The 27914-nt window shown below is 44.2% G+C and overlaps 1 protein-coding gene and 1 long non-coding RNA gene across 3 annotated transcripts in view; one reads left to right on the top strand and one right to left on the bottom strand.

The window, feature by feature from the left end:
* NEBL (nebulette) overlaps positions 1 to 24745 on the bottom strand; it is a 340529-nt gene extending 315784 nt beyond the window's left edge. Inside the window, exons 1-2 of one of the 2 annotated variants that reach the window (XM_073885617.1) lie at positions 24491 to 24745; positions 23112 to 23206 (exon numbers count right to left, since the gene is read on the bottom strand). In XM_073885617.1, coding sequence (XP_073741718.1) covers positions 23112 to 23206; positions 24491 to 24559 — 164 coding nt within the window. In that variant the 5' untranslated portion in view covers positions 24560 to 24745. The remainder of the gene's footprint in view (positions 1 to 23111; positions 23207 to 24490) is intronic. The other variant, XM_025891866.2, reaches the window with a different exon arrangement.
* On the top strand, positions 1413 to 19868 carry LOC141371269 (uncharacterized). Its single transcript, XR_012376080.1, has 5 exons — positions 1413 to 1508; positions 1641 to 1821; positions 7539 to 7631; positions 14397 to 14485; positions 19698 to 19868. It is a non-coding gene; the product is annotated as an uncharacterized lncRNA (long non-coding RNA).
* Positions 24746 to 27914: the final 3169 nt, after the last annotated feature.

Genomic DNA, 27914 nt, shown 5'->3' with positions numbered 1-27914 from the left:
GGGTATGGGAAAATGGATGTTACGGATATTCCAGGCAGGAAGGTTGTCATTGCCTTTCAGAGGGAATTTGGTAGTATCCAACAAAATATTAAATATGCCTGCTTTTGATCTGGCAAGATCTCTTGCGATACTCTCCTAGAGAAATATTCTCACATATGCCAAAAATACATATCTAAAGATGTTCAGTGCAGCACTGTTCACTTAATTGGAAGATGGTTAAATGAATTATGGAACACCTAAACTATGAGATATTAAACGGACACTAAAAAGAATTGAGCAGATCTATTTATTTCTTCTGACATGGAATGTATCGTGAAACTAGAACAGTGCCTGGCACATAGGAAGCACTTAGTAAGTATCTGCTGAATGAATGAATATATATACACATGTCCTAGCACTTTCATACCCTAATTCTTATGGCAACCCTACCATATGAGCCAAGTAGATATTACTGTCCCCAGCATAAGGATGAGGAAATTAAAGTTCAAGGTGGTTATGACTTACCCAAGATCATAAACCTAAGGTATTATTGGTCAGCACTCTTTCGTGGCTGATGGTCACTCTGCTTTGCAGTGAGGCCAACCTGTAAGCAAACCCCAAAGGGGAGCACCAAGTTTATAGGCAACTGGAGGATCACTCAGCAATTGCTTGTTGACTGGGGGAGAGACTGATTCCTCTTTTACCACAAAGTCTCCCACTAGGTGAGGCTTGGCTCTCTGCACCTCTACTGGGGCCCACTGGGCATCTAACAACAGGTCTAAAAGGAGGCCATTCAACCACAGGTTGTCATGGAAACCCCACCCTCCTCCCCTCGCCCCTGGAACAGAATGGAGCAGGAAGGGAAAGAGGAAATTTGTGAAGCGCCTGCAATGAGCCTTCCTTTACAAATCACCAGGAGGAAAAAAAAAAAAAAAAAGACACTGTGCACTGTTAAACAGAGTGCAGAACATGCCTTCATTGCTGCTTAATCTAGGTCAGTCATAGCTGCAGAGGCAGCTGAGCTCACGTGGGGCTCCCTCCAGTCATCCCTCTTACCAGCCACATCAGACGGCGTGGCCACCATGCCACGGCCATGGGGGGGGCCCTGCCTCCAACGGGCATCACCTGTTCACATCAGGACCATGTACGTCTGACGCATGAGGAAAAACTACTAGCTGATTTGTAAAACACAAACTCTCTGGCCCAGATGAGCTAGAGGACAGCAAACACATTCAGAAATGTCAGGCACAGTGCTCTCGCTGAAATAGTCTTCTTTCACTTTTATTCACCCTATGCTCACCTTATCAGAAAATGCTGAAAATGGGGCTGTGTTTGGGCATAGTTACCTTGGAACTTTCATCTTAATTACAGACGCTCTTAGCAACTGTTGCTTAGTAACAAACACATTTGAAATAGATTTGTTGACTTATTCTGAGAAACTCTGAAAAGACCTGAGTGTGATGGGAAAACAGCAATGGCCTGGGAAAGTAAAAAAAATTTTTAACTGAGAAAGTGGTAGCAAACTTAAGGTATTCCCTGATTCCAAAGATATTACTGAATGTCTATAGCACTTTCATCATATTTTACTTCATAATATTATACTTATATTTTTATATTACATTACATTTCATAATACTCTATTACCGATCTATTCTTTTCAGACCCGCTTCAGGTGCAGCTGATTACCAAAGCTCTGTGAGATCAGCCTTGGACTTCTAGTCAAAGAAGGATCCCACACAGAAGAGCAATGGCTTCTGGATTTCCACAGGTCCTAAATATCCTCCATGGAATCGTTCTGAGACTGCTTCTGTTCAAGATTTCAGGAGGCGTCTGAGGTTTCTGGTGAGTTTTCAAGTCAGAAGGAAAAAGCAAGGGATGATTTCCCTCAGTATTTCCAAGAATATTTCTGTAGCACCAGTTAATAAAAACTGATAAAAGTGGAACTGTTCATGCATTTTAGCACTGGGTCCTACACACATCTTCCCCAAAGCAAAGCCCCAGCCTCACGTACAACCCCTCACTGAGCGTACGGTGTCCTCTGCCACCTGGCAAGACCTCGCCGTCCACTGGCTACTCCCACCTCAAAGGCCAGATGTCTTCCCCCACCCCACTGTGCTCGCAGGATCTCAGAAGAAGGGACCCTCATTGGCACAGGAAATCCATCCCCTTGGATCCTTCTGGCATTTTCCTCTGCCCCGACTTCTGCTCCAGTTTCTTTTCTTCCTATTTTTGAAAAACCTCTCGGAAGAGGAGACTCTGTTCACTGGTGCTCCTTTCTCACCTCCCACTCAGTCCTCAACCCACAGCCATCAGACCTGACCTCATGCTCTCCTCTTCCAGTCACCATTTCTGTTGTTTCTAGAAAGATGTTGATGAAGAGTGGCATAATTTTCAGAAATTTATTTTTCTGATACATGTCTGTCTCTGTATTTGCAAAAATGCTGCCAGGCAGTAAACTATTGGTTCTACCACCACACTTCTCCCAGAGCCCAGCCTCATTTAGCTCTGGTGCGGACTACGACACTAGCCTCAGAACCTACGAGTCTCCTGATATACTTGAAGACTTCCCACACTGCCAAAATTTTCTTCCTAAACACTTCCTAATCTGACAATCTCTCGCCTCTGCTCAAAAACCTTCCTGGCACTCCATACCCTCAGGCAGCCTTCCTTTCCCATTCTTCCTACTGTTTAAGTCTACCCCACCCTAACCCATCTGCCCAGGGAGTCCTTCTAAATTTGCCACGATCCAAGCCCACATCCCTGTGGCAAAAAGAATGAGCCGCCACGGAAGGAGGGAGGAGAGCATCCACTCAGCAGGCCCGTGCCCCAGACATTCTATCTGGTTTGCCCAGCACATCTCAGGTGGCTTCAAAAGTCTACTCCACTCATTTACGATGGCTGCCCGGCCCCCCGAGTCATTTGAACTTGAGGCCATAGGCCTAAATCTTTGCACCAGCCTTCCTATGGCCACCCAAACTCAACTCATATATGGACTCCTTCACTGAAAAAATATTTATCAGTGTGTCAAACATTGTATGTAGGCAGAGATGACACCATCATAAAAAAATAAGGAAACGCTCCCTTCTCTCATAGAGTTCATATAATAAGAAATTACTCAAATAAGTATACCATAAGCGCTAAGAAGAAAAACTACACAAAGCTCCTAAGAGTTTACAGTAGAAAGAACTAGCCAAGTCAGGGAAGGCATCCCTGTTGAGAGCTGAGGGCTGAGTGAGGAAAAGTCATCAAGGAGGCGAAGTTTCGTGGTGGGAGGTAGGGGGGAGGAAGGCGGTACTCCAGGAAGAGAAGCAACATGTTCAAAGGTCCTGTTCCTTCTCAAATTCCTTCTCCAGTGTGCTCACCATTAGGGAGCCTCCCTACTAGGTTATGTTTTCTTTTGTAGCATATCCTTATTGGCTTCTAAACTAAACAAAGACTCCCATTGCAAAATCAGAGCAATCATTGTTTTTGAAAGACTGAGGCTGGGATGTTAACAAAAAAAAAAAAAAAAAAAAACACAACACCAGAGCTTAGGTTTTAAAACATATATTTACAAAAATATTGTTCTCTGTTTCAACACCCTCATTTATTCGCAGCATGTACTTTTTTTAAACTAAGGATTTATATCAGGGTATTGGAAGCATTCACTTCTCAACAACTTTGTGACAAATTCCACTCAGAACAACTGCTACCATAAAATCTAATCTGCTACTTCCCCAAAAAAGTCACTTCAATGTAAAATAACTTTGCCTTCCTGCTAATATTTCACAACGAATTAAAACTGCGAAAGAATGGGCTGAGTCCCCCCAGACTGACTCCATCCACAAACCCGCACAACTACAGAATGTTGCGGGGGGGGAGGAAACACGAAGTCAGGAACACTGGAGAACATACAACATGTCTCCAAACATTTGCACTGCCAAGAAGCGAAACTAGCAAGGATGTTTGGCAAATATAAAAGTGAGATGTGAACACTTCAGAACAATTATCTGTGTAAGTCTATTTCCATATTTCAGACGTCCAAAAGACAGAGTCATTATCTGCTCCTAATTCACCTTTGTAGTAGCTACTGTTTGTACACCTTTTGTGCAAAAATCACAACCAAAGCCAAAAGACTGGCTAACTACCTTATGGCATTTATTATTAGCCCACAAAATGAAAACTTTCTTCAAATGTTTTCCTAGGTGCCTTAATTGTACAAGAAAATTAATAGGGAGTGGAACGGGGCCAACCTCTAGCTGCAGAACAAGGTTCTGTTGTCAAAACTCATTCACGCCAAGGTGGTGCTCTATGTTCAAAAGAGGTGACGGGAATGTTTCCTCAGCCAAGCCAAGAAAAATTAATGACCACCACTCAGAAATATACAGTCTGTTAGGGCAGTGCCCTCAGTCCTGATCATCACAGAGGGGCAGGAAGGAGAGGATGGAATGAGGGAGGCCATGAGAAAGAAGGCGGTTGTGTGGCGGGAAATCCACAGGACTCAATCCTTCTACAGGATTTTTTCCAAGTTCCTCTAAAGCAATCAAGGTGTAAATGACATCCAGGAAGTAAAACCGCGTGCACAATGTGTCCACCCTGCTTAAGTCAGAAGGCGTACTGAGTCACTGATGATGGTGAAATGGCCCTGCACTGCCCCCTCCCTCAGACCCAGGGGATGAAAATCCCTCGAGGACAGGCCTCACGATAACTCAGGCTGCATTCTTACGACAAAACATAGTCTTGTTTTACTAAAGGTGGTAGCAGCAACCCTCCACGTGACTGTCCCTTTGGCACACGCGTGCGCGCGCGCGCACACACACACACACACACACACACACACACACACACAGAAAGCTTTTTTTTTGGCCTATTAGGAGGTAAATTCTTTTCACAGCAGCCAGAGTAATCCTGTTAAAAACCTAAGTCACATGCCATGTCACTCCGGTGCTCAACACCCCCCCGGCAGCACCCTCTCACTCACACTTACCCCAACTCCACAGCTGCTATAATGGTCTACAAGGCCCTTCACAGCCCCCATCTCCACTGCCCCCTCCTCCCCACCCTCTGACCCCCCCCCCAGCTGGCTGCCCTCCAGCTCATCTACCACTCTCCTCTGCCCACACTCCCCACAGGCTCCCTGACTGGCCTGCCTCACCTACACCCCCAGGTTCTCTGTGTGTCCTTCCTATTGCCTTGGTCTGGGTCTCCACAGAGCTCACTCCCTCACCTCCCCCAGGTTTTGTTCAAATATAAGAACTCCATTTCCCTTACCAGCTTTTTCTAAGTTGCAAGGCATCCTCCAACCCCCGCCTGACCCAAGGACACTCTATCTCCCTTCCTTGCTTGATTTTTCACTAGAGTACTTATCACTTTCCAATATATTACTTAGGGTTCTGTTGTGCATATTGTCTGCTTCTTCCCTCTAAAATGGAAACTCCATGAGGGCAAGGATTTTTGTCCGCTTTGTTCACTGCTGTATTCCCAAATATTTAGGACACTGTCTGGTCTAGTAGATGTTCAATCAATATTAATGAATGAATGAATGAATTCCACCATTCAGTGAATAAGAGAAGAAGGGACTGAAATTCTACCATTCAAGGAAGGGGACAGTAAAGTGAGCCCTACCGGGCTTGAGAAGAATGCAGGCAGAGCCAAGCCCAATTTTACTCCCAACCACTTAGCTTCCAAGGAGCCTGGGATCGCAAGATAGTGCAATCCAGGAAGGACCTTCCTTCATGTTCTCCATCTGGCCATCCCTTTGTCCCTAGTACTAAGCTTCTGGTTATAAACTAAGCCTCTGGTTATGACTCCAGTGTCATATTGAAAATCCAAAAAATCCACTAATCCTATGAACTCCCTTGGCGCCCAATGAGCATTGACTGACCTACGTCCATTCCCCAAGCCACACAACGCCCCCAGGCCACACCTCACAACATAGGCTACAAGGACAGAGGGATCCACGGTCAACAAACATCCACCATTAATCCAGAACAGAAAAAGCCAAAAAAGAAAAAAGAAAAAAAAGTATCATTCTATCCAAACACTTTAACTAGCCTAGCCAAGTGTGGATCAGGTAACATACTTGTTTCCAGGCGTAAGTTCTGCTCTGAACTCATGAACCTCAGAACAGTAATTTAACTTCCCATTTGGAGAAAATATAAAGATAGATGCATCAAGTTCTAGTCCAGCATGCCAATAACCACAAATCTTTTCCTATGTATTCTGCTAAAGTAAAACATGACTTTGGGAGGGAAAAATAACCCAGTATCCATTTCCTTGTTTGTAGCAATATGAATACTAGAATAACGAGTGGAAAAGCAACAACACTCTATGTACTTAGAACCAAAGTCTGGGTCTCCTTAGTTTCAACTTCTCTTTCCAGCTTTTGTGGATTTTCTCTGGCCTTGAATCCCAGATTTCCAGTCTGCTAGTCCCAAATTGTTTACCCCACACGATGCATCTTCTGGCTCAGAAATGCGCAGTGACAATGGGTCAGGCACTTCACATGCACTATCTCATGTGACCCTCTCAACAACTTCAGGGGGCATCCTCATTTTACAGATTAGGAAACTAAGGTTGGAGACATGAAGTGATTTTCCAAGTGGAGTCCAGAGCTCAAACTGAAATGTCTGACTTCAAAGCTTGGGCCCCTAATGACTACACAATACAGCAAGGTTACAGAGGCTAATGTATTACCAATTAACTTCTTGAAATAAGTACACACAGAAATAAAATGTCTTTACAGCATAAAAGTAAAATGCAGGGCTGCATTTGTATCTGTTAAATGATGCATAATGTAATAAGGCCACATAAAATGGAGCAGGCAAAATAGGAAATTCATAATGAGCCTACACATGAATATATGTTTTTCAGAAATGCTTCACCTTCTTCAGAGTTTTTGAGAAATGTTTACTAAACATTGACTCAATGATGAAGAGAACAATTCCCCAGTTCAGAAGGCCTTACATTAAAACTACACAGAAAATAAATATTCTTTAAAGCAAGCACTAAAGTCAAATTTAGAAAGTGAGTCCTAATATAAATGAGCTATAACACTGAATTTTCCCCTCTGTCTTCTGCACTCATGGGCTTCCACAACACCTGTGTGTTTAGAGACTCACAATATAAAAGAGGATGAAAGAAGACACAACCCTCAACATTATTCGAGATGTTAAAGAGACAATGTATGTTCATCTTCCTCAACAACATCATACGACAAATCTTCACAGCTGAGAGTCTCTTTAATAGGTTCACCATGAGGAATTTTGAAAATGCATTCCCATTTGAAAAATATACACAAGAACTTCTGAAATCTTGAGGACTGTGCCTGTAAAACTTTAACTGTTTGGCTTTAAAATTCACACCCAAAACCCAGGTAATCACTGCATTGCTCAAGCTCAAACAATGGCTACCTCTGAAAAGTGGACAGCAGGCTGGATATAGCACTGCCCAGTTCTGGAAAGGAGAAAACAGACTGAGCGCACCTTGGAAAGGCAGCATTGGGGTTCCTTACTGCTCCCACGTAGAGGGCTGTGCCCTGCTCTTTATAAACACTCATTTTCTCTTCTTCTCACACTCAGTGCCTCTGCAGAGATTAAGCCCCACTGCATGATAAGGACAGAGGTGGAATGGGCCCAGCAACCAGCCTTTGCTGTCTCTCAAAAGCCAGACAGGTAACTGCACTACAGTTTCAGGCAGAAATCCCAGAAATTCTATTTGAGGACAAAGGTTTTTAGGGAGGTTAAGAATGTCCATCATACCACAAGGCTGAATTTCCAGCCACTCAAGTGGTAAAAACAGAAAGGACCAGCAGAAACTATAGGAAAAAAAAAATCTAGAGTCATTCATTTATTTGGGGGGGGTGGGTAGGAGGGAGGGTTATCATAGTGTAACTGGGGAGAAGTAGTTTTGTCCTTTTTTTAAGGTCCAAAGAGATCTCCATCTGGCATCCTGTCAATAGTGTTATAAGCACCATGCAAAAAGCAATCATGTATAAGTGAACAAAGAGTTATCAAAAAATTAATTCAAGACAGAAACATCAATAGTACTTGGAGACATTCAAAGTTAAAATCTGATTATAAGGAGGAAAAAGGAGGCATATGTTTGGGCTCTGTTTTCAAAGTCAGGGGCAGGAGCACAAGGGTAGAGGAGAAATACAATTTTTCAAAGTATGCGTGAACCCAGTGGGTGGGTAAGATTTCTATCCGGTATTAAAGTTCACCTGAGAGAATAGGCTAACCGGAGAATGCGTGCACTGAAAACAAACCAGGACCAACACAAGCCTTATCACAGGATCCACCTGCGCCATTAGCATGTACCATTTCTTTCAGCAGCCTAACACTTCCATATAAATGCCAGTGCCGCAAAAGTAAGTCTACTCAACTAACTCTTGAGACACAGATAAAATTCTTCCTTACTTCATAAAATAATAAAAGAGTGTAAAGCCATCTAAGTAAGTTTCATGATAAAATTAATAATTAAATTCTGAAATTGAAATATAAATCCTAAATTGTGGGAATATTGCGATTATAAATCTCCACACAAGAATCTTTCAATTGTGCTAGAGCCTAGGTCACAGTCATGAGATTTCGTTTTTCCCCCTTTTTTAAAATAAAGTGGTAAGAACTGTGTCATTTTCTATGAAGTTTTAAACTATATTTCTTCTGGCCTTTTCCATTTGAAACTTAAATTCATTTCCTTATAAATTTAAAAGATATGGTGAAGGCCTGACGCCCCCCCACATACCTCAGAATGTGACCTTATATGGAAGTAGAATCAGGTTAAAACAAGGTCATGAGGGTGAGCTCTCGTCTGCTATGACGGCCATTCTTACAAAAAGGGGAAATTCAGACATAGAGGACACACAGAAGGGAAATGATGTGAAAAGACACAGGACGAAGGTAGCCATCTACAAGCCAAGGAGAGAGGCCTGAAACAGACCCATCCTCACAGCCCCCAGACGAAACCAATCCGCAGACACCTTAATTTCAGACTTCTAGCCCCCAGAACTGTGAGACAATACATTTCTTTCTGTTAGGTAAGCCATCCAGTTTGTGGTACTGTGCACAGCAGGCCTAGCAGACTAACACAGAAGCTATGAGGACCTTTTATTTTGATCTCCTCACAAACCATCTCTGTACTTACCACAGGAGAATTTTGCCAGGAATTAATGTCAGATTTATTAGGCTGCAATTTCTACAATATGTCTCTTCTTCCACTTTCTAAAACTTGGGATATTTTCCCATCTCCAAAACTCTCAGAGCTCTCTTTTAAAGATAATTTCTCAAAGAGAATGGGAAATAATGAATATAACTAATACTTACATGGTATCAACTCTGAGTCAGGTATTCACATGGATTATCTCATTTATTCCTTATAGTCACCAGAAGAGGTACGTACTATTGCTATCAGCAACAGAGCACAGCCTGTTCCTTTTGCAGATGGAATAGATGACACAGCATCACCAGTTTACAGACGAGGGAACTGAGGCACAATGAGGTGAAGTACTCCCCAAGGAGTGCCAGAGCCTGTCCCCTTAACCCCCCACCATATCCTCTCTTGTGGTTCAGGGCCACGGTTCAGCGGCTTTCGTTCCAGGGTATCCTCAGGTCCCTGAGGTGCCATTCATCTGGATCTAGAGATTTGAACATTTCTCAGCTTCACATTGAATGGCTTGGTGTCTTCATACTATTGGCTCTCCTAATATTTAATTTCTTATTGATGTTTGCAAAACTCTCCTACTTTTAAATAGCTTCTTCTCAGTTGAAAGGATAAAAGCTAACTAGGAACCGAATAACTTTACTTCCTTGTCATCTTTTATTATCACTCTGTCTTTCCCAAGCCATAGTTCATCTTTTTTCTTGGAATCTAAGTGTGTTTAAAACTTGTCTTTAGGGGTGCCTGGTGGCTCAGTCAGTTAAGTATCTGCCTTCAGTCCAGGTCATGATCCCGAAGTGCCAGGATCGAGCCCCACATCAGGCTCCCCCCTCGATGGGGAGTCCGCTTCTCCCTCTGCCCCTCCCCCTGCTCATTCTCTCTCTCTTTCTCTAATAAATAAATTAAATCTTAAAAAAAAAAAACTTGTCTTTAGAGTTTTTCACAAGCCATTGAGCACATTGGCCATTAGCATCTTTTTTAAGATTTAAGTATCTTAAAGAGAAAGAGAGTGCGCATCAACAGGAGGGGCAGAGGGAGAGAGGATCTTAACTTAAGCAGGCTTCACTCCCAGCGTGGAGTGCGGGGCTCGATCTCATAACCCTGAGATCACAACCTGAACAGAAACCAAGAGTCAGACGCTTAACTGACTGAGCCACCCAGGCACCCCAGCCATTAGCCTTCTTGACCCCCTTCTTATTTTGTGTGCATTCTGGAACTCAGTTTTCCATCTTTTAAAAGGTGTGTTGTAGTAATCAGAGCTTAGAAAGCCCCCAGGAGATGACCTACATGGCTTTTTGGTTTGGGGTTGGGTTCCTGTTTTAAGAAACATTCCCCTTCCCCCACTCACAGAAATAACACATTTTCCATCAGAACTTTATTTCTCAAAGTCTTCTGCCGCACTGAGCCACCTTTCTTTTCATTCCTTCTTTCCTTTCCTCCATAAATCATATCAAGGCCAACTGTGAGCCAAGGACCGTTGTGGTCAGCAGGTACACTGGCTCCTGCCTCACAGAGTTTCTCACGAGCTAGGGCTCCCTGCACACTTGGCCCCTCTTGCTCCTCACAAACGGTCACCAGGCTTTCCTAAAGTCAGCCATGTGGTATGACCAGCAACTCCTCCCTTCACTCCAAGGCAACAGAGACCACCCATTCCAAAGCCCTCACAACTGCGACATCACCAACCAGTCCTCCCTTATTTTCCACATCAAGTCCAAAGCAGCTTGAAAACAGGGAAACTGTAAACAAAAGCAAAGCAAAAAAAAAAAAAAAAAAATCAACTGATACTCTCTTTTCAACTTTCAGCAGCTGTCTCGTTAAAGCCTCCCTTCCCCACTGTATCTCGCCTCTGTGCCAAAGTGTAAACATGTGGAGAAAGCTTCGGTTGTACCCTCCCATCTGCCTGCAGAGGTGCCACTTCCTTTTCTCCTTCATTTCATCTCCCCCCCATGTTCTCCACCATTTTTCCATCTTCAAAATTCTTTCTATACATGGATCCACCTATTAGACATGTTTCTTTTTTAGCAGAGCAAGCCTCCCTGCTGCCAGAATTTCATTATCAGCCTCTCCCCCTCACACACACTGCTGACATCGCTGGATCTCGTGAACCTCCCTTCGTGTGTCTGCGTTGGCACGGATGGGTGAGGTCAGGGGCACTCCTCTGTCGGTCCCTTCCAAAGATGACTTGATCCTTCCCCCATCCAGGTACTTCTTTTGTGTTTCCACCTGTTTTTCTCCTGCTAGAGAATTAATTTTTAAATCCCAAGTAGCAATCTCTCCTGACCCACCAGAGAAGGATGCCCGTTAGGAGGCTTTCTGTCAAATGAAGGTCTGCTCCCATTCACAATAAATGTGCTTTTAAAGCCAACCCACACGTGTTTATTCAGTGTCTGTTATACACCCATCACTGTATAAAGAAAAACCAATATGCTTTTCTTTCAACATCTGTCAAACTGCCATTACACAGGACACTTCTTGGGCAACAGCTCCCATGAACAAATTACAGATGCTTTCACTGACCACTCACCCCTCAGGTACATATGACACAAGAGATGCACAAATAAACCAGCTTCCTGACTCCTGGCCAATTAACCTGGCATTACATAACCGCCATTTAAAAAAAAAAAAAAAAAACCACAGTGGCAAACCCTCTAAACAGGATTTTCCTTCTTTAGCAGCCTCTGAGGAAGAACTGTACTAATATGGTGTTTCTATTCCTGACAGGAATAACCCTTAATTATTATGTGCCTTAAGCATCTAGAAATTTTTAAATAGAATTTCACTTAATGTTAAGAAAATCAGAGAACTACGTCAGTGGCAACAGAAAAGACTTTAAACAGAGAGAAAGAGAGAGAAAGAAAGAGAGCTGGCATGGGGGAGAGGGACGGGGGAAGAAGCCCAGATCTTGACGAGTTGCTTTTGAAGTTCTGGAAATCTTAGAGAAAGGACAGAGCACTGAAGAAAGTCACCAAAGAAAATTAAATTCTTCCATAAGGGAATGTAAAAACGTCATTTATCGGGGATTAAAGCATTCATCCCTGATTACATTTTGTCTCAGCAAGTAAATAAGTCATACTTATTTCCAGGGGAAAAAAATATATATGGATATGCAAATGAATAGGCACATGGTCTAAACACAGGGTCCACTTCCAAAACTTTGAAAAACATAGTTGTCACAACATGATTCTTACAAAGTACCTCTGTAGATATTATTCCTGTCATCTTTTGTTCAGTTGCGTGTCAGTGACCAATAATCTAGCAATAAATTTCATTATTTCACCTAAACTCTCTAGTGGTAGCTACTGTTCGTGTATATTATCAGTCCAAGCATGGCTAGCTCCAGCTGGGATCACCATGGGGATCCTCATGGAAAGAAGTCTATCCCCTCTCGTTGAGTCAGGTCTGTCATCGAGGGAGGCCCGTGGTTGAACTGTATTGCTCAGCCAGCCAGAGGGGCTCACCACCTTCCCAACAAAGCTAGCTGGGAAACATGCTCTACTGAAGGACATTTACTGAGCACACAGTCGGTATACTCAGTATACTAAGGCAATTGGGACAATTCCTGCTCTCCAAAATGTAATCTTGTTATTGGGAAGCCTTGCTTATTGATGAAACCCAAATCTAGAGAGCTATATCAAGAGTCCTTCCTACTGGCCTCCTGTACGCAGTCAGCAAACAGTTTACAAACCTTGCCCAACTTCTATTGATTGACTAAATAGATATGGTGGGTTTTAGATCATCATTCTTGTCATAATGGGACAGGAAGGTTCATGATGTGAGAGAGCAACACTGTGTCAGCAGTTCAAACAGCACATCTGATCAGGACACTGAGAAGCACACCTGTTGTTGTATAATAAAGAATTTGACCCGCATTTGTCCCCCCCTCCACCCCGCTTCCTGAGACATATTCTAAATAGTTGGAATTTCCCAAGTGATTGGAAATATCTTTGTTATTCATTAGTCCCCTGACCCATTAGTGAGTGAGGCTAAGAAGTTGGCTTAGGATGGGACTGGCCATTTCAGAAATCATGTGATTAGAGGGTTGGAGCTTTGAGTTGGGCAATATCAGTGGACCTCCTCCAGGGAGGGGAGGGGGGCTAGAGATTGAATAATCACACATGGCCAATAAATCGTCAGGACTGTGTAATGAAACCTCAGTAAAATCTCTGGGCACCAACGCTCAGTGGAGATTCTTAAATGGCGAACACATCAATGTGCCCACCGGGAGACACATCCTGATTCCACAGGGAAAGGGCAAGAAAACTCCATGTCCAGGACCCTCCCTCACCTCGCCCAATGTGTATGCTCATTTGGCTGGTCAAGATTTGTATCCTTTATGATAAAACAATCATCTTAAGTACAGCACTTTTCTGAGTTCTTTGGGTCATTCTAGCTAACTGTAGGAGCCCCCAAATTTGTAGCCAGTTGGCCAGAAGCATGGGTGGCCTGGGGACTTCTGAGCTTGCAGCTGCCGTCTGTCTTGTTGGGGACCACACCCTTAACTCGTGGAGCTGACGCGAATTCTGGGTGGTTATTGGTAGAACTACACTGCAGCATTGCAACACCCATTCTCAATTCCTTAAACACATGCCAGAAATAATACCTTTAAGAAGTCAAGCTCTTGCAGCTGACCCGACCTCCCCAACCCCCAATCCACCTCCAACCCAGGCTGTGAACTTCCGTGGTCCACTCTCAGCAGGAAACTGCCTCCAATGGGGAGACAGATACAACTTTAGTACAAGGCAGGCCTTTTGATAAGTGATATAAGGGAGATATAAAAACTACAATGAGGGGCACCTGGATACCTCATTCGGTTGAGGGTCTGACTCTTGATTTCGGATCAGGTCACGATCTCAGGGTTGTGAGATCAAGCCCCGTGTGGGGCTCCGCACTCAGCGCAAAGTTTGCTTGAGATTCTCTCACTCTCCCTCTCCTTCCCCCTCAGCCCCTCCCCCACAAATAACAAATAAATAAATAAAATCTTTTGTTTTTAATTACAATGAACACACAAAGAGAGTGCCGTGATTGACTGAGAGATTCACAATGGCTTCACAAAGGCTGTCAAGGCTGTGCACCTTAAAGATGAAAGTAACTTCAAAAGAGGGGAGGGCAGGAAGGCATAAAAACAGCGTGAGTAAAGGGTCAGATCATGTGTCCAGTTTCATAACGATGAAAATCATATCTTTTATTAACTCCTTACTGTGTGCCTGAAACTGTGCTCAACTTATTATTTTGATATTCCAATGAAATCTTAATCCTAGTCTACTATTATACCCATTTTACAGATGAGGACACTGAGACTTCGCTGAAGACACTTGATGAAGGCATCAGGCAAGCAGCCCAGTGTGACTGGAGAGGAGGAGGGCTGGGGAAGGTAGGTGGTGAAAAGCCCCCAATCTTGTCTTCTACAGGCAGTGGGGAACCATCAGAGGTGTTTGTGCAAGGAAGTAAAGTCACCAGAGCCATGGTTTCAAAGATAAGTATGGTGGCAGGAAAAGCCTTCAAAAAGAGAAAGACTGGAACAGGGAGACCAGTTAGAGGACACTGGTCAGATCACTGGCCAAATATGATAAGAGAGCCCGAGCACGGGCAAGAACAGAGGGAATGAATACAGGGATGGGATGGGGCAGGGAGGGAGGTGTGGAAGACAACAGAGATGCTTAGGGCTCCAGCGAATAGGTGGATGGTTGCAAGAGCAGCCAGGAGAGGATGATATAGACATACAAACATACCATCAAAAATAAGTCTGTGCATCCGACGTGTCTTTCTATACTGATGCGTGAGCTTACTGCCCTGTTCTTGAGTGTAGTTGGACATTGCCTGAGTTGGTCGAGTGCACATTCTTGGTCAATTAATGGGTAATGAAGTCACATTGAAAGCCCAAATTCAATACCGGTGGGCAACTGTCTAAGTCCATATCCCAGATCTCTGGCCCTCGGCTCTCCCCAGGCTCTCTGCGGTTGACTTGCACCTGCCTTTGATGGATAATGAGCATCAGGGGAATCAAATCAAAGATTTTTGTCTAAATAGCTTTTTAGACTGCTGAGCTGAAGCAGAAGTATAGCAGACCACCAGTCTACCTATCGATCTGATGCTATTCAAAAATACACACATCGAGCCAGTTTTCTTCTAGCTCCTCCTAGGATTCAACGGGAATGAGTCAACAGAGTGTGGAAAAGTAAACAGAAGTTGAACACAAAGTAACTCCCTCAAGGATAGCACAGAGAAAAATGCACAGATGACTATAGATAAAATTAATAATGGGTTTCCAGTGCTGGAATAAACAGTCCTTGCCGTTCAAACCTGGTCCTTCCCACAACTTCCTGTTTCCTGGTTCTGCCCGTGCCCCCATATCTCGGTTCAACAAGAAAAACTGCAGAATGTTTTATTCACTAGCAGAACTTCAGAATCAATATTAATGCTTTTACTAAGGCTGTGAAATGTTCTGGGCACTCAGCTCATAAATATTACTCTAGATCCCACTCCTCACGCTGCTAAAAGCCTAGGGCTTCCTTGTAACACTAACTACAGGAGAACAGAAACAGAAAGGAAAAGAAATTCAGCTTTCCGTTCCTCTCAAGGGGGAGCATGAAGGGGCCTCGGGCTCTGGAGAAGGAGGGTGTCTTCTGGGGGTACATCTGCTTCTCTCTCACTCCTCACATCCCCAGGAACCACTCTTCCTTTGTAAAGCACTCCTCTGAAAACGTTTAAAGAAGACATACCGAAATGCACCCTTACACAGGCCCCTGACACATAATCAATATCCGTTTAAGCGTACACATCTATATCTTGCATTAACCTTGCATTTCACTGTGATTTAGGAGATATTTGCTGTGCTTCCAAATCTCCAAATCTTTTCTTATCTGACATCATTCCATAATAAATACATCATCAGAAAGAGACTACACATTGAATGTGCCTTTCACAAATACTCTCTTTTAAAGATTTATTTATTTCAGAGAGAGAGAAAGAGAGTGGGTGGGGAGGTGCAGAGGGAGAGGGAGAGAGAATCTTAAGCAGACTCTCTCAGAGCCCAACGCGGGGCTCAATCTCACAACCCTGAGATCATGACCTGAGCCGAAACCAAGAGGTGGACGCTTAACTGACTGCACCACCCAGGCACCCCTTTCTCAAACACTTTTAAATGTGACACAACTCAGTACCTAATGTGAAATACGGTCTTCTAGACATCCAAACATACCGTCAAAAATAAGTCTGTGCATCCGACGTGTCTTTCTACACTGATGTGTGAGCTTACTACACTGTTCTTGACTGTAAAGTGTAGTAAGATTCGAATTCATGAGATACCATCAATGGTTCAGTAAGGTAACTGAGAATCCGATCAGTTTGCATATACACTGGAACCTTTTTGTTTGGTTCAAATAAAATGTCTCCATCCCTCACTTTCAATCATCCAATTTTAACAAAAATACAACAAAAAACAAAAAACCCTTATCATCTATCATCTTCCCACATCAAGTCTATGTCAAGGAGCAAGAGGTTGAATTTTTTTCTATGTAGTATGTAACTAAAAAGTCAGGCAAGGCATATTATAATTGATGCCAACTAGAACTCCCACAAACCACAATAACCTTCCATAGAAACTGTTACTTTTAACAATGTGACACTTCTCCCTCTCTTTAAGGGGGAAATATGAGACAATTTTCTATTTATTATAATTCAGGGACGGGACTAACATTTTCGTACCTAATAGGTGTCATCTGATGCGTTAAGGCTGACAAATATTTCCCCCATTTAATTTCTATAGAGTTCCTGTTAGGTAGAAATTATTATCTTATTTCACAGATTATAATTAAACCCAGAAGAAAATAAATGAACATCAGTAAGGAATCTTAGAACAATACCAAGTTTTGAAACCGAGCCTGTAAGCAGTGAAGGGAAATCCTACCATGTTCATTATGTCTTGGCAATGGCGAGCCTCAGTGGGGAGACTGCAGCCCTTGGTATTCAGACTCTGTGAAACCTGACCACCACGTCACCATTCAGGTTCCTCAAGGCCTACTCTCAAGCCAGCTTCTCACATTGCCCAACCTCCGTCTGCCTCCCCAGCAGAAAGTAGGCTGGGCGGCGTCCCGATCTGAGGGGGTAGGCAGAACGACACTGATGCAGCGCGACCTTCACACTCACTGATGCAGCTAATCTTTATTGAGTGCTAAGTGCCAGGCTCTGGGGATGCAGAGTGAGCAAGACAGATGTCCTCGGAGCCACCCCAAGCTAGAAGAGGGTACAGGCAGAGAAATAAGCACACGGTGCCTTCATGGGATGGTGACGGTTCTGATGGCTGAGCAGATTCCTGAAGGTTGATGGATATGGGGTAGGATGTGGTTGGCTTCAAGAGTGGGAAAGCAATGGTTATCTGAATTCATGAACTCAGTGCACAGAGTGTGGTCCTCACCAGCGACTTTCAGTTCTCTCTTACATGTGGGACATTAAAACTAAACTAGTGTGTCTCAAACTTTTTTGACCACCACTTCCAGTAAAAATATTTTTTACATCATGATCCAGTACACGCTGTACACACACAACTGGAAGAAAAATGTTTGCCAAAACAATACTCATTTCACTACTCAGATGCTCTCTGATAGTCCCTCTTTTCTCTCTCTCTCTCTCTCTCTCTCTCTCTCTCTCTCTGTCTTTCTTTCAGTTCTGGATACAACCCTCTAATGGGTGGCAACCCACAGGGTGAAAAACATTGGTATAAACATTTTAACAGGAATAACTATTATTTCTTTGAAGTACTTCCTCTTCTCCCTCTACCCTCTTTTTCCTCCTTCATCCCTCAAAAAAGTCCCACTGAGGAAATGAAAGCACGACTGTTTACTGGTGGTCTGCTATATGCCAGAAACTGCTGGAACCTTGACATGCACTGTCTCCTTAGTCCTGTGCAGCCCTGGAAGGGTAAGCATTACCATTCCCATTGTCCAGATGAAGAAACTGAAGCTTATAGATCAAGTGACTTGCTCAGCAGAGCATGATGGAGTCAGGATTCAAATCCAGTTCCGTCTTGCTTCGAAACTCCAATTACACCACAGTGCCTTTCGTGAAAAGTTCTTAAGTAATTAAAGCTAACTTAATAGCAAGAATTTCGTAAGTCCCCTTGAGATAACTCAAGTCCTTGGAGGGTTATAGAACTGGGTTTGAGAGGTCTAAACAGAGATAAGGGAAATACACTGGTGGAAAAACTCCTGGGTTTAAATTCAATTTCCTTCCGTGTCCTCAGAGCACCCCTTAGTAAAGGCACTAACAAGGACTGACCAGCAGAGAAACAGTACGTGAGAACTAGTGGAGCGCTGGCCCAGATAATCAGCCTCAAGACAGGCTGGCTGAATGGCACTAGCCCTTCTGGGCGGCTCATAAGGAGCAGCACCTAGCTCAGCATCTCCCAGGCTGTAGATGGGCAATAAATATTCACAAGATGAATGCTGACACAGGCAGAGCAAAAGTAAACATGACGCACAGCTCCTACTGTTTTGTTTTTAAACATCTCCCAAAATGATGTTAAGTGAAACTATTTGCTGAGAGGGAATCTTATTTGGAAAGACAGTTAAACACACTGAGTACAGGTATTTGTGTTTTTTCAGCCCCATATTTAAAGATACATTTGACACAGATACAAGGTATATCAAATGTGGGCAGATCAGGACAAATTCTCAGCCCCCCAAAAATTTCCGCAAAAGTAATGACTGGGGGAAATTATTGACAAGGTCCTGCTTAAAACTATTGCATCATTAACTGGGGCCTCCCCTGACCTAAAATAACTAGACTTTTGGTGCCAGTATATTAACTGGCCAGTCATTGACATTGCTATTTCTAAGCTATAATATTTCTCAGAAAATCTGAAGAAATGATGTATTTTTTACAAACATAGAGTAAGTGCAATTTTGACTTTCACACATGATAAGTTAAATAATTTATTTGTCAAATGGCCTCGGGTTTTATAATCTTTGGGTGGTTTGTTGGGTAGTTTAACTTGGCGTATATCTTTACATACAAATATGAGGTGTGTTTTTTGTCTAATCATGTACTGTTATTTTCTCAACATCTCTTAGCAATAAAAATATTGCCTCGTCCTCTTTTCTTTGCAAGTTACATGATGAAAAAAGTCCTGAATGTGCTAAAGAATCCACTGCCTGAAACATACTTATGAAACATAAAGGCTATGAAAACATGGCATGTATTCAAGTAGACCAGTTTGTTTTTAAATATTTTAATTGTGTGCACTACTGCATTAGGAGCTTAATGTGTATTATGCCCATCTTACATCTAGTGTGTAATACACTTTGATCATTCTATCAAAAGATCAAAATTTAAATATTATGTAAATTATATTTTATATGTTTTCCTTTGCCTGAAATCAAACAGAAAACTTGTTTCTTCTCTAAACACATGAGAATATAAATAAGCAACGTATTTAAAGCAAAGAAAATACTCACTACTTCATCCCATTAAAAAAATGCCCCCAGGTATCAATTAAAATAAAAAGCTGTTATGTTTTCTTAAAATAAACTTAAATGCCTGTTTATGCTTTCAAACTATTAAGCATATTCTTGATATTTATTTTAAAGGTCTTTTTCACAAGAAATGCTACATAAGTCCTCTTCATGAAAACTCTGACAGCTTATGTAAATCAACAGAAATGAAATTAAAGAATTCTGAATACCCAATAATCAAAAAAAGCTATCTTTTTTCACAACAACTGAAAGTAAAGTATGAACCTTAATTGGATCTGGTTTAAAAAGAAAAAAGCAGCTATAAAAGACATTCTTAGGACAATGGGGGAAATGTGAAAATAGGATTTTAGATATTACGAAATTTTGGTTAATTTTCCTAGGTTTGACAGTGGCTCTATGACTCTTTAAGAAAATATCCTTATTCTTAGTATGTGGATGATGTAGTTTTCAGGGAGGAAATATCAACATATGAAACCAACTTGATGCATGAAACTGACAAATGTCTGACAATAATAAATATACTCATAAATATACCTAAATAGAAATATGAAGCAAATGTGGCAAAATGTTAATAACGGCAGAATTTCAGTGGAAGATATACAGATGTTCGTTTATTATTCTTTCAACCACTTTTTCACGATAACAAGTTGAGGGGGGAAGAACAGTCATTTTCATTTAAACTTGGACATATATTGACTCTTGAGCCAAACTGGGTACAGATAAAATACTGCATGGACATAGAATGTTTCATTTTCTAGTAACAGTATGCTTCAGAGAATCAATTTTCCACCAATGACCCAGAGAAATTATGGCAACCCTTCTGGCCAAGACCACAGGGAACGGCTGACTGACATACAGGACCTGAATTAGAGCGGAGGCAACAGAATCCCCAGAGGGTAATCCACGCTGCCCAGCGAGTTTATATGGCAACCTATGCCCTTGGAAAAATAAGGGTTGAGAACAGGGGTCTTCTAGCCTGGAACCTTCACAGCAGACAGAACCTGCAACTTTGCCAGGCTCCGTTTCTGGAGACAGCATGTCAAGCTGTGACATGAACTTAAAGCTAAATTAAACAAATTGACACCATCAATTCGAATCATTCACCCACTAAAGCTAGATTTCTGTCTTCCCCTGTTACTCTGCTCAACAAGGTGAAACACCAGGTTTCATATTAAGCAAGAAATCTGAGATGCTATCCCCAAAATTCCACTTAAACCTAATAACAAGGTACATGAATTATATAAGAAAGTTTAGAGAGAAAAATCTGTAAGCATTTGATTTAGACATACCCAAAGTATTTAAAATGAGACTCAGTCTATGAAACAACACAGCAAGATGTTTCCCACCTACAATTAGAGGTTTTTTGTTTTGGGGTCCAAATCTCAACTGTTCTGGGCACTGTCCACTACTAAGTCAGAGTGCAAACCAGCCGTCGATGACTCGCTGCAGAATCTGATATTCTTTTTTAATTGGACTGAACTGAAACTAAGCAGTAAACACTGAATTTTCAAGTGGCCCAAAGCAACCAAACACTATCTCCTTCAGTTGTATCTCTTTTTTTCTGGCCTTTTATTTTTATCATTTCTTTTCTCCCTAATTCAATTCTTTAACTATAGGTGCATATATATGTGTGTGTGTGTGTGTATTTGTATACATGCGCAGATAACTAAATATGTATATATGTTCCATCAAATCATATTAAATGTAATTATTCTCTCCTCAATTTCTTTCTCTCCTGTCTTTCCTTTTCTCCTCCCAATTCCTCCAGGCCTACCAGAGCCACCCAAAGGCACTGTTATCACCAGGTTAAACTCTAGGCTGTGTGGCCCATAAAGCCTGATTGAATCAGGCCACGGGCTGGAGTAGTTAGGGGAAAATGGCTCACTTTCCTTTAAACTAAAGAACAATTATCTCGTTTATGGGTTGTAGGAGACCCTTTCCCATCTAGGTACTGTTGACTGCCTTTGATGTTTAACCAGTCCCTCATACCTCTCTTTAAGAGAAGCAGGAGACCAGGGGCACCTGGGTGGCTCAGTTGGTTAAGCGACTGCCTTCGGCTCAGGTCATGATCCCGGAGTCCCGGGATCGAGTCCCACATCGGGCTCCCTGCTCAGCAGGGAGTCCGCTTCTCCCTCTGACCCTCTTCCCTCTCGTGCTATCTCTCATTCTCTCTCTCTCAAATAAATAAAGTCTTAATAAAAAGAGAAGCAGGAGACCATGACACTGAAATCTCATTTTTGCTTCATGTTATCCTAATAAAAGGCATGGTATAGGAGGGTTGAAAACATCGATGAGTTTGGGCAATATGTGTGAACTTCACTTATCCAAAAAAGTCCTGAATTCTGTTCAGTGCCCCCATTTTCTGATTTCTTGAAAAGTCTCTAGTCTATCCATAAGCACTAAGCTAGAACCAACAGAAACACAGAGATTTAAAAAAAAAAAAGAAAAAAGAAAAGAAGTTCTTCACCAGAGAGGTATGAGCACACTACATTTGTTTACCAAAAACTTACTATGTATGAAAACACAGTCCCATGAGTGAAGTGTCAATTAACCATGGGCCCTCCATCTCCGGAAGACCTGAACGAACCTACTTCAAAAACTCTAGAGAGAATGAATCTCTGGCAATACTCCAGCCAAACGGCTAGGGGTCCTCTGCCACCTCCAGGCCAGAGAGGCCCCCACAGGGGAACGGGGAAGAAGGCAGCTCAACAATCAGGGCCAAGAGCCCACAGCTGAAAACACTCTGGGGCGGGAGGATGTTCAAGAAGTGGAGAGAGACGTGCCCCAGGGCAGCGAAAGAGACCTTTGGAACCCATGGCCAATGTTTACCCATCTCCAGATTAGAGGGGTGATCTGAGCCCCTTCCTGAGTCTGTGAAGATGAAATGAATCAGTATGCATACAGTGCTGAGAATAGGGCCTAGCACATGATAAGCACTGTATAAATGCTAGCTAACTACTAGTAGTTAGGCTAAAAGCACGCCTACAGAAAAGCCTGCCAAAAAAAGGTTACCTTCTTTAATCCCCACCAACAGACCTACTACTAACCAGCCAGAAATACCTATGTCTCCATTCTTTAGTTCCCTGTGTAAGCTCTAGGATCTCTGGAGTGGTCTTGGCTGAGATGAAGCGAGACACTCCTTTCCCTAGCAACTAGGTTCAGATGTAAAATTGCAATATGGCAACATCATATGATTAAAATGGAAAGCTGACATGCACTTCAGAGCCCACACGTTCTCAGGGTGTAGTTCTGCAGCTTCTAACAAATGTTCCCAACTCTGCAACACTGTGAACCTCAAAACGGACTTGGTTGAAGACACACACATATTACCCTCCCCATTAAGAAAGACGCACATGCCATGAGTCCTCCAACAAAGTACCTGGCCTCAGAGTCTGTGGCAGAAACAAGTCACTGGCCACCGCCCCACCTGCGCGACACAGTGAGTCAGTTCTCCAGAACAGGCAGATCCACTTGCTTTCCTGTTCTGATGCCGAGCCACACCTGGCATGCTACGTTGACAATACTTACGCATTACAATAGGGCTTCTTTTCATAACCTTTGTAGTTGTTCATGTTGAGAGCCATCTTACAGACCTCACAATGGAAACATCCTTTATGCCAATACTGAAAAAAAAATAATAATAAATATTTAAAAGTTTAGTACAATGCCAGCGCTTTCCAGGATGGGTACAGAGAGGGGATATTTTTAGCGCAAGGCCGTCCCCACCCTTATTTGAAAATACTACAACAAAATGATTGTAGGTAACAGTAGATGTGTTTGCCTACTTCCACTTAAGTAAATAAGGCAGGCGGCTATTAAAATTGAGTTTTAAATGAATCCCCACCACAAGTACAGACTCTGACGGAAGAAGTGCCAAGGCTCTAACCACACCGCACTTCTACGAGCAGCCAGAACGGAATCCTGAACTGGCTAATGGAGGAATGGAACCTGTGTAGCGGCTTCCAAAGGAAGATGAATCCGGTTCAAAGTGCCTAAACACGGTGTTCGCAGCATCTCCACAAACATGGGTCCACCGGAAGTCAGGCAAGCCGACGGAGCAGGAGGGGGGCTGTGTAAGCACCCCTGCTCCCCCCCTCCCGGTCCAGCTTCTACTAAATTGTGGGGACGGTGGACTCAGCCCCGGACGCCTGGCGGGGTGACGGTGCGCTCTCGTGAGGCGTTTCTATCGCCACACGCACATTTCACAGGGACCGCCTCCGGCTGGTTTCAATTACCAGTCTCTCGGGAGAGCGCCGGGGTCGTTCTCGCAGGCTGGTCCGCTCCATCCGCGCCCGGGAAGGGCAGGGAGCAGGGCTGCAGGGGCCGGCCCGAAGCCACTTCCTCTGGAATTCCCCAACCGGGTGGATGAACCCCCCGCGGATCCCGCCCGCCGCGCCGAGCCAGGCTCTCCGGCGGGGATTATTCTTAGCACTGCCGCAGCGGCCGCCCCACGACATATTAATTATTCTTTGCCTCTCCACCTCGCCGCCGTCACAGGAGGCGCTGGGGCGGCGGTGAGGTGGGGTGCGGGCGGATCCTTGGGGCGGGGATGCGGGGCGGTGAGGGGCAGGAGGGCAGGTGGGAAGGGGTCGAGCCTGGGCTTTTCGACCCCGGGCCGCGCTCCGCCGCGCGCCCTCCGCAGCAGCTCGAGGCCGGCGCAGCCCCGCACCCTCGCCCTCCGCACCCCGACGAAACCCTTGCGGGTTCCAACATCACCAGCGCCAAGCGTGCTCTCTTGATACTCCTGCGGGCGTTTTCCTTTGCGCGCCCTCACCCTGTGCCAAGACACACACAACACAAACACTGAGACCCACTCCTCTCCCTGCATCCCAGATGCCAAAACTTCTCGGAGCAGGTGCAGCCCGGCGCCCGGCAGGTCCCGGCTGGCCCGGCGCCCCCTCGCTCACCTTATCGAGGCAGTTGACTTTCTCGGTGGGATACACGACTTTCCCGCAGCGGGCGCATTGGGGGTTCATTGTCGCGGTTCCCTGGGGCGGCGGCTGTGCGGCAGCGGCTGGGGGCTCCGAGGAGCCGCTGTGACATCCCCCGGCGAGCCCCGCACCGCCTCCGGGAAGGCGGGAGAGCTGCGGGCGGCCGGGCGCCGGGGTCGGGAGTCGGCGCCGGACCCCTGGCGAGCCTGCCGCGCGTCGCGCGGGAAGGGCGGCGGGGGCGCGGGTGGGTGTGCGGCGGGGCCTGGCGCCGGGGGGCGGCCGCACTCGCTGGCCCCGGCTCGGCTCCGGCTCGGGCTCCGCGCCGCTCGCTCTGCGTCGCTCGCACTCCAGGTACGGGTGACTCACACAGACACTGGCTCCCGCCCCTCGCGCTCACTCGCTCCCCCGCCTCGTCGCCGCCGCCGCCGCGCAGGCCAAACCCACCGGCGCGCCCGGACCCAAGTGGCAGGGAACGAGCACGTCGGGCACCGGGGAGGGAGGGCGCAGCTGGTGAAAGGCGGGGGGGTGGGGGGGCGGCGAGACCTGGAGAGCTCCGCAGACAGCCGCGGGCTGCGACTGTGAGGCCTGGGAGCGAGCTGGTACCGCAGCCGCAGCCGGGGGCGGCCAGGTGGGCGGCGACGGGGGAGGGAAGCGCTGGCGATGGGAGAAACTGGGGGGGGCCGGCGCTCAGACCCGCGCACTCCCTGCCCTTCCTCTTCTGCCTTCTGCCCCCGCGGGGCCCCCCCCCCCCCCGCAGACCGGTGTTCCTGGCACCCAGAGGACGCGGGCTTGAGCGCGCCCTGCTCCTCCAGCCCCCGGCACGGCGGGCCGCGGCGCACCAACGCCCCACGCAGAGCCGGATCCCCGGGCCGAGGCTGTCCCGGCCGCGCGCACCGGCGCGCTCGGGCCCAGGAGCCGCGAGACCCGCAGGGACCCAGGGGACTCACGTCCCCGCGGCGCCGCGCATGGTGTCGCGCCCGCTCGCAGGGGCGTCTTCGGAGAAAAGCGGGCCGCGCGCGCCTGTGTGAGGTCGTCAGACCCTAGAGGGGGAAGCCGCTTCTCTCACTGGCTCCCAACCCCTGCACTTTTTTTTTTATCAGTTCTTGGGGAACGAGTGGTCATTTTAGGCCCCTATCAAGCCTTTCTGGATTAATAAACGGTCATCATTCATTCTGTTGTGCGTCTGTTTGTGTGTGTGTGTGTGTGTGCGTGCAATGTATATTTTTGCAATTGAACACAGAATCTACGAAAAGTTCTTCACTTGCAGGAAGGGAAGCAATTACAAACTCATGGTCCTATGAGGGTAGGATGAAACCAAACGGAATAGAAATCAGTTTTAAGTTTTAATAAGATCTCGGGTTATTGGATTCGCTTTATAAAAAGCAGCAAAATGGAGCTACAACGCCTGAGTTCAAAGCCCAACCCTGCCATTTACTAGTCCTGTGACTTTATGCAAGACTTTATGCAACCACTAAGCGTCTCTATGACTCAGTTTTCTAATCTACAAAATGGGGATAACATAGCGCTACAGAAACAGCTCCTACTCTCCTACTGTGAGGATTAAATGAGTCAGCAGTTCTGAAGTGCTTCACTCCACCTGCCTCTTGGTAAACACTACATAAGTGTCAACTAGGATTATCATAGGTTGGGTATAACAAATAAGCAAACACATTCCGTTGCTAGCACACAGATTAAGACTCAGTAATGCCACATAGCAACTACTGTGACAAATATTTCTGTCATTTTTTTAAAGTCATAGCTGCAGCCTTTCATGAAAAAAAGATTGATTTCTGAGCCTCTTTGGCAGTCTGCGCTGATGAAATCTCATTCCTAATGATGTAGTGCTGTTTGACTTTTCAAAAAAGATAATTTCTTGAAAGAGATTCACCAATGCAAGAGCCTTTGAACCCCTCATTGCCCTGCTCACAAATCCCCCTCAAAGGCAAATAAAACAATAATTTGCTGTCGGAGAGGATCAGTTGTCATTTTAAAACACATCAGTGCTCTTTAAAAATGCCTGAGACCCTGGATAAACCTGGAGGATTTTATGCTAAGTGAAATAAGCCCGACAGTGAAAGACAAATACTGCATGGTATCACTTATACGTGGAATAAGAAAGAAAGAAAGAAAGATGTAGCTGTTAACTCAATAGGGGGAAACCCTTTCACAAGGAATATGTGTATCAAATCATTATACTGTACACTTTAAATATCTTGCCATTTTATTTGTCAATGATACCTCAAAAAAGCTGAGGGGAGAAGAAAGGACCATAGGATATTTATTCTTTAAAAAAAAAAAAAAGAAAGAAAAGAAATGCCCAAGAAAGGCATATATGATCATCCGAAAGGAATAATCTTTTAGGGTTTAGATTTTCATGACTATAAATCATAGAAATAAAATATAAATAATATATATTTATATAAAGTATATATTTATAAAAAATTAAAATCCTATTCTCTTTTCTAAATGGTACGCAAAAAATTCTGAGGAAGATTGATGGCGATCATGACATTTATAGCTGATTTATCAGATCTTTTAACTATGAATTATATAATTTCTTAGCCAACCAGCACCTATCACAATCCCTGACACAGAGTAGGTACTAATTAAATGTCTGTTGAAAGACTGTGAATAAAACAAATGAATGTGTTAAAATTGGAATTAACTATGATGTTCTATCCCTCAAAAGTGAATGCTTAGAGTTGTATTTTCCTCTCACATCTCTTTCTCTTACTATTTTCATTTTCTGCATTAAACCAGCTTCTAAGTTTCTTAGTGTCATTTTACTGATGTAAGAGGAATTTTAATACCATCTGTCTTAAAAGGACTTCTTTATTTCAAAATTCAAAGTACTATAAACAAGAGAATTGGCAGAAACCTGTCATCTGGCCCAGCCTTCCTCCTTCAAGCAGATGAATGATTTAATTATCCACTAGGGAGACCTTTTGCCCCTTTCAAGTCTTTTTCACTTGACTGGTCAAGAAATCATTCCTTCTGGTAACTATACCCCAATATCTCTACTTTAATTAAATCCTTTTCTGCTGGCTTAGACACCCACAGATACAAAGAAGGACTGACTAGCATGACCCTCATGAAAACATTTAGATACTTATAAAATTCAATTTTTTCTTTAGCTAAAATTCCCAAATCTATTTACTTTTACCTGTGGGGCCGATTTATATAAAACCTATTGAATACCAGATAATCGCCTTTGCTATTTAAATTAAATAAATTGAACTTCAAATAAAAGCTTTCATGAGCAGTTACTACTACGGAAAGCTAAATAGTGGCTTTGACAAGCATTACCTTGGGCACAGATTGTGATAGGTTGTGTTATTGGTTCACAACTGGCAATGTTTCCTGTAGGCATAGTGTATTTCTCCACTACAGGGACTCTGTA

Source organism: Callorhinus ursinus, unplaced genomic scaffold (assembly GCF_003265705.2).
Source record: "Callorhinus ursinus isolate GAN/ISIS: 27379988/994484 unplaced genomic scaffold, GSC_fseal_2.0 scaffold63, whole genome shotgun sequence".
In the NCBI taxonomy this organism is placed as follows: domain Eukaryota; kingdom Metazoa; phylum Chordata; class Mammalia; order Carnivora; family Otariidae; genus Callorhinus; species Callorhinus ursinus.
Note: the sequence above shows the minus strand (reverse complement) of the source record. Positions and strands in the feature narration are given on the sequence as shown.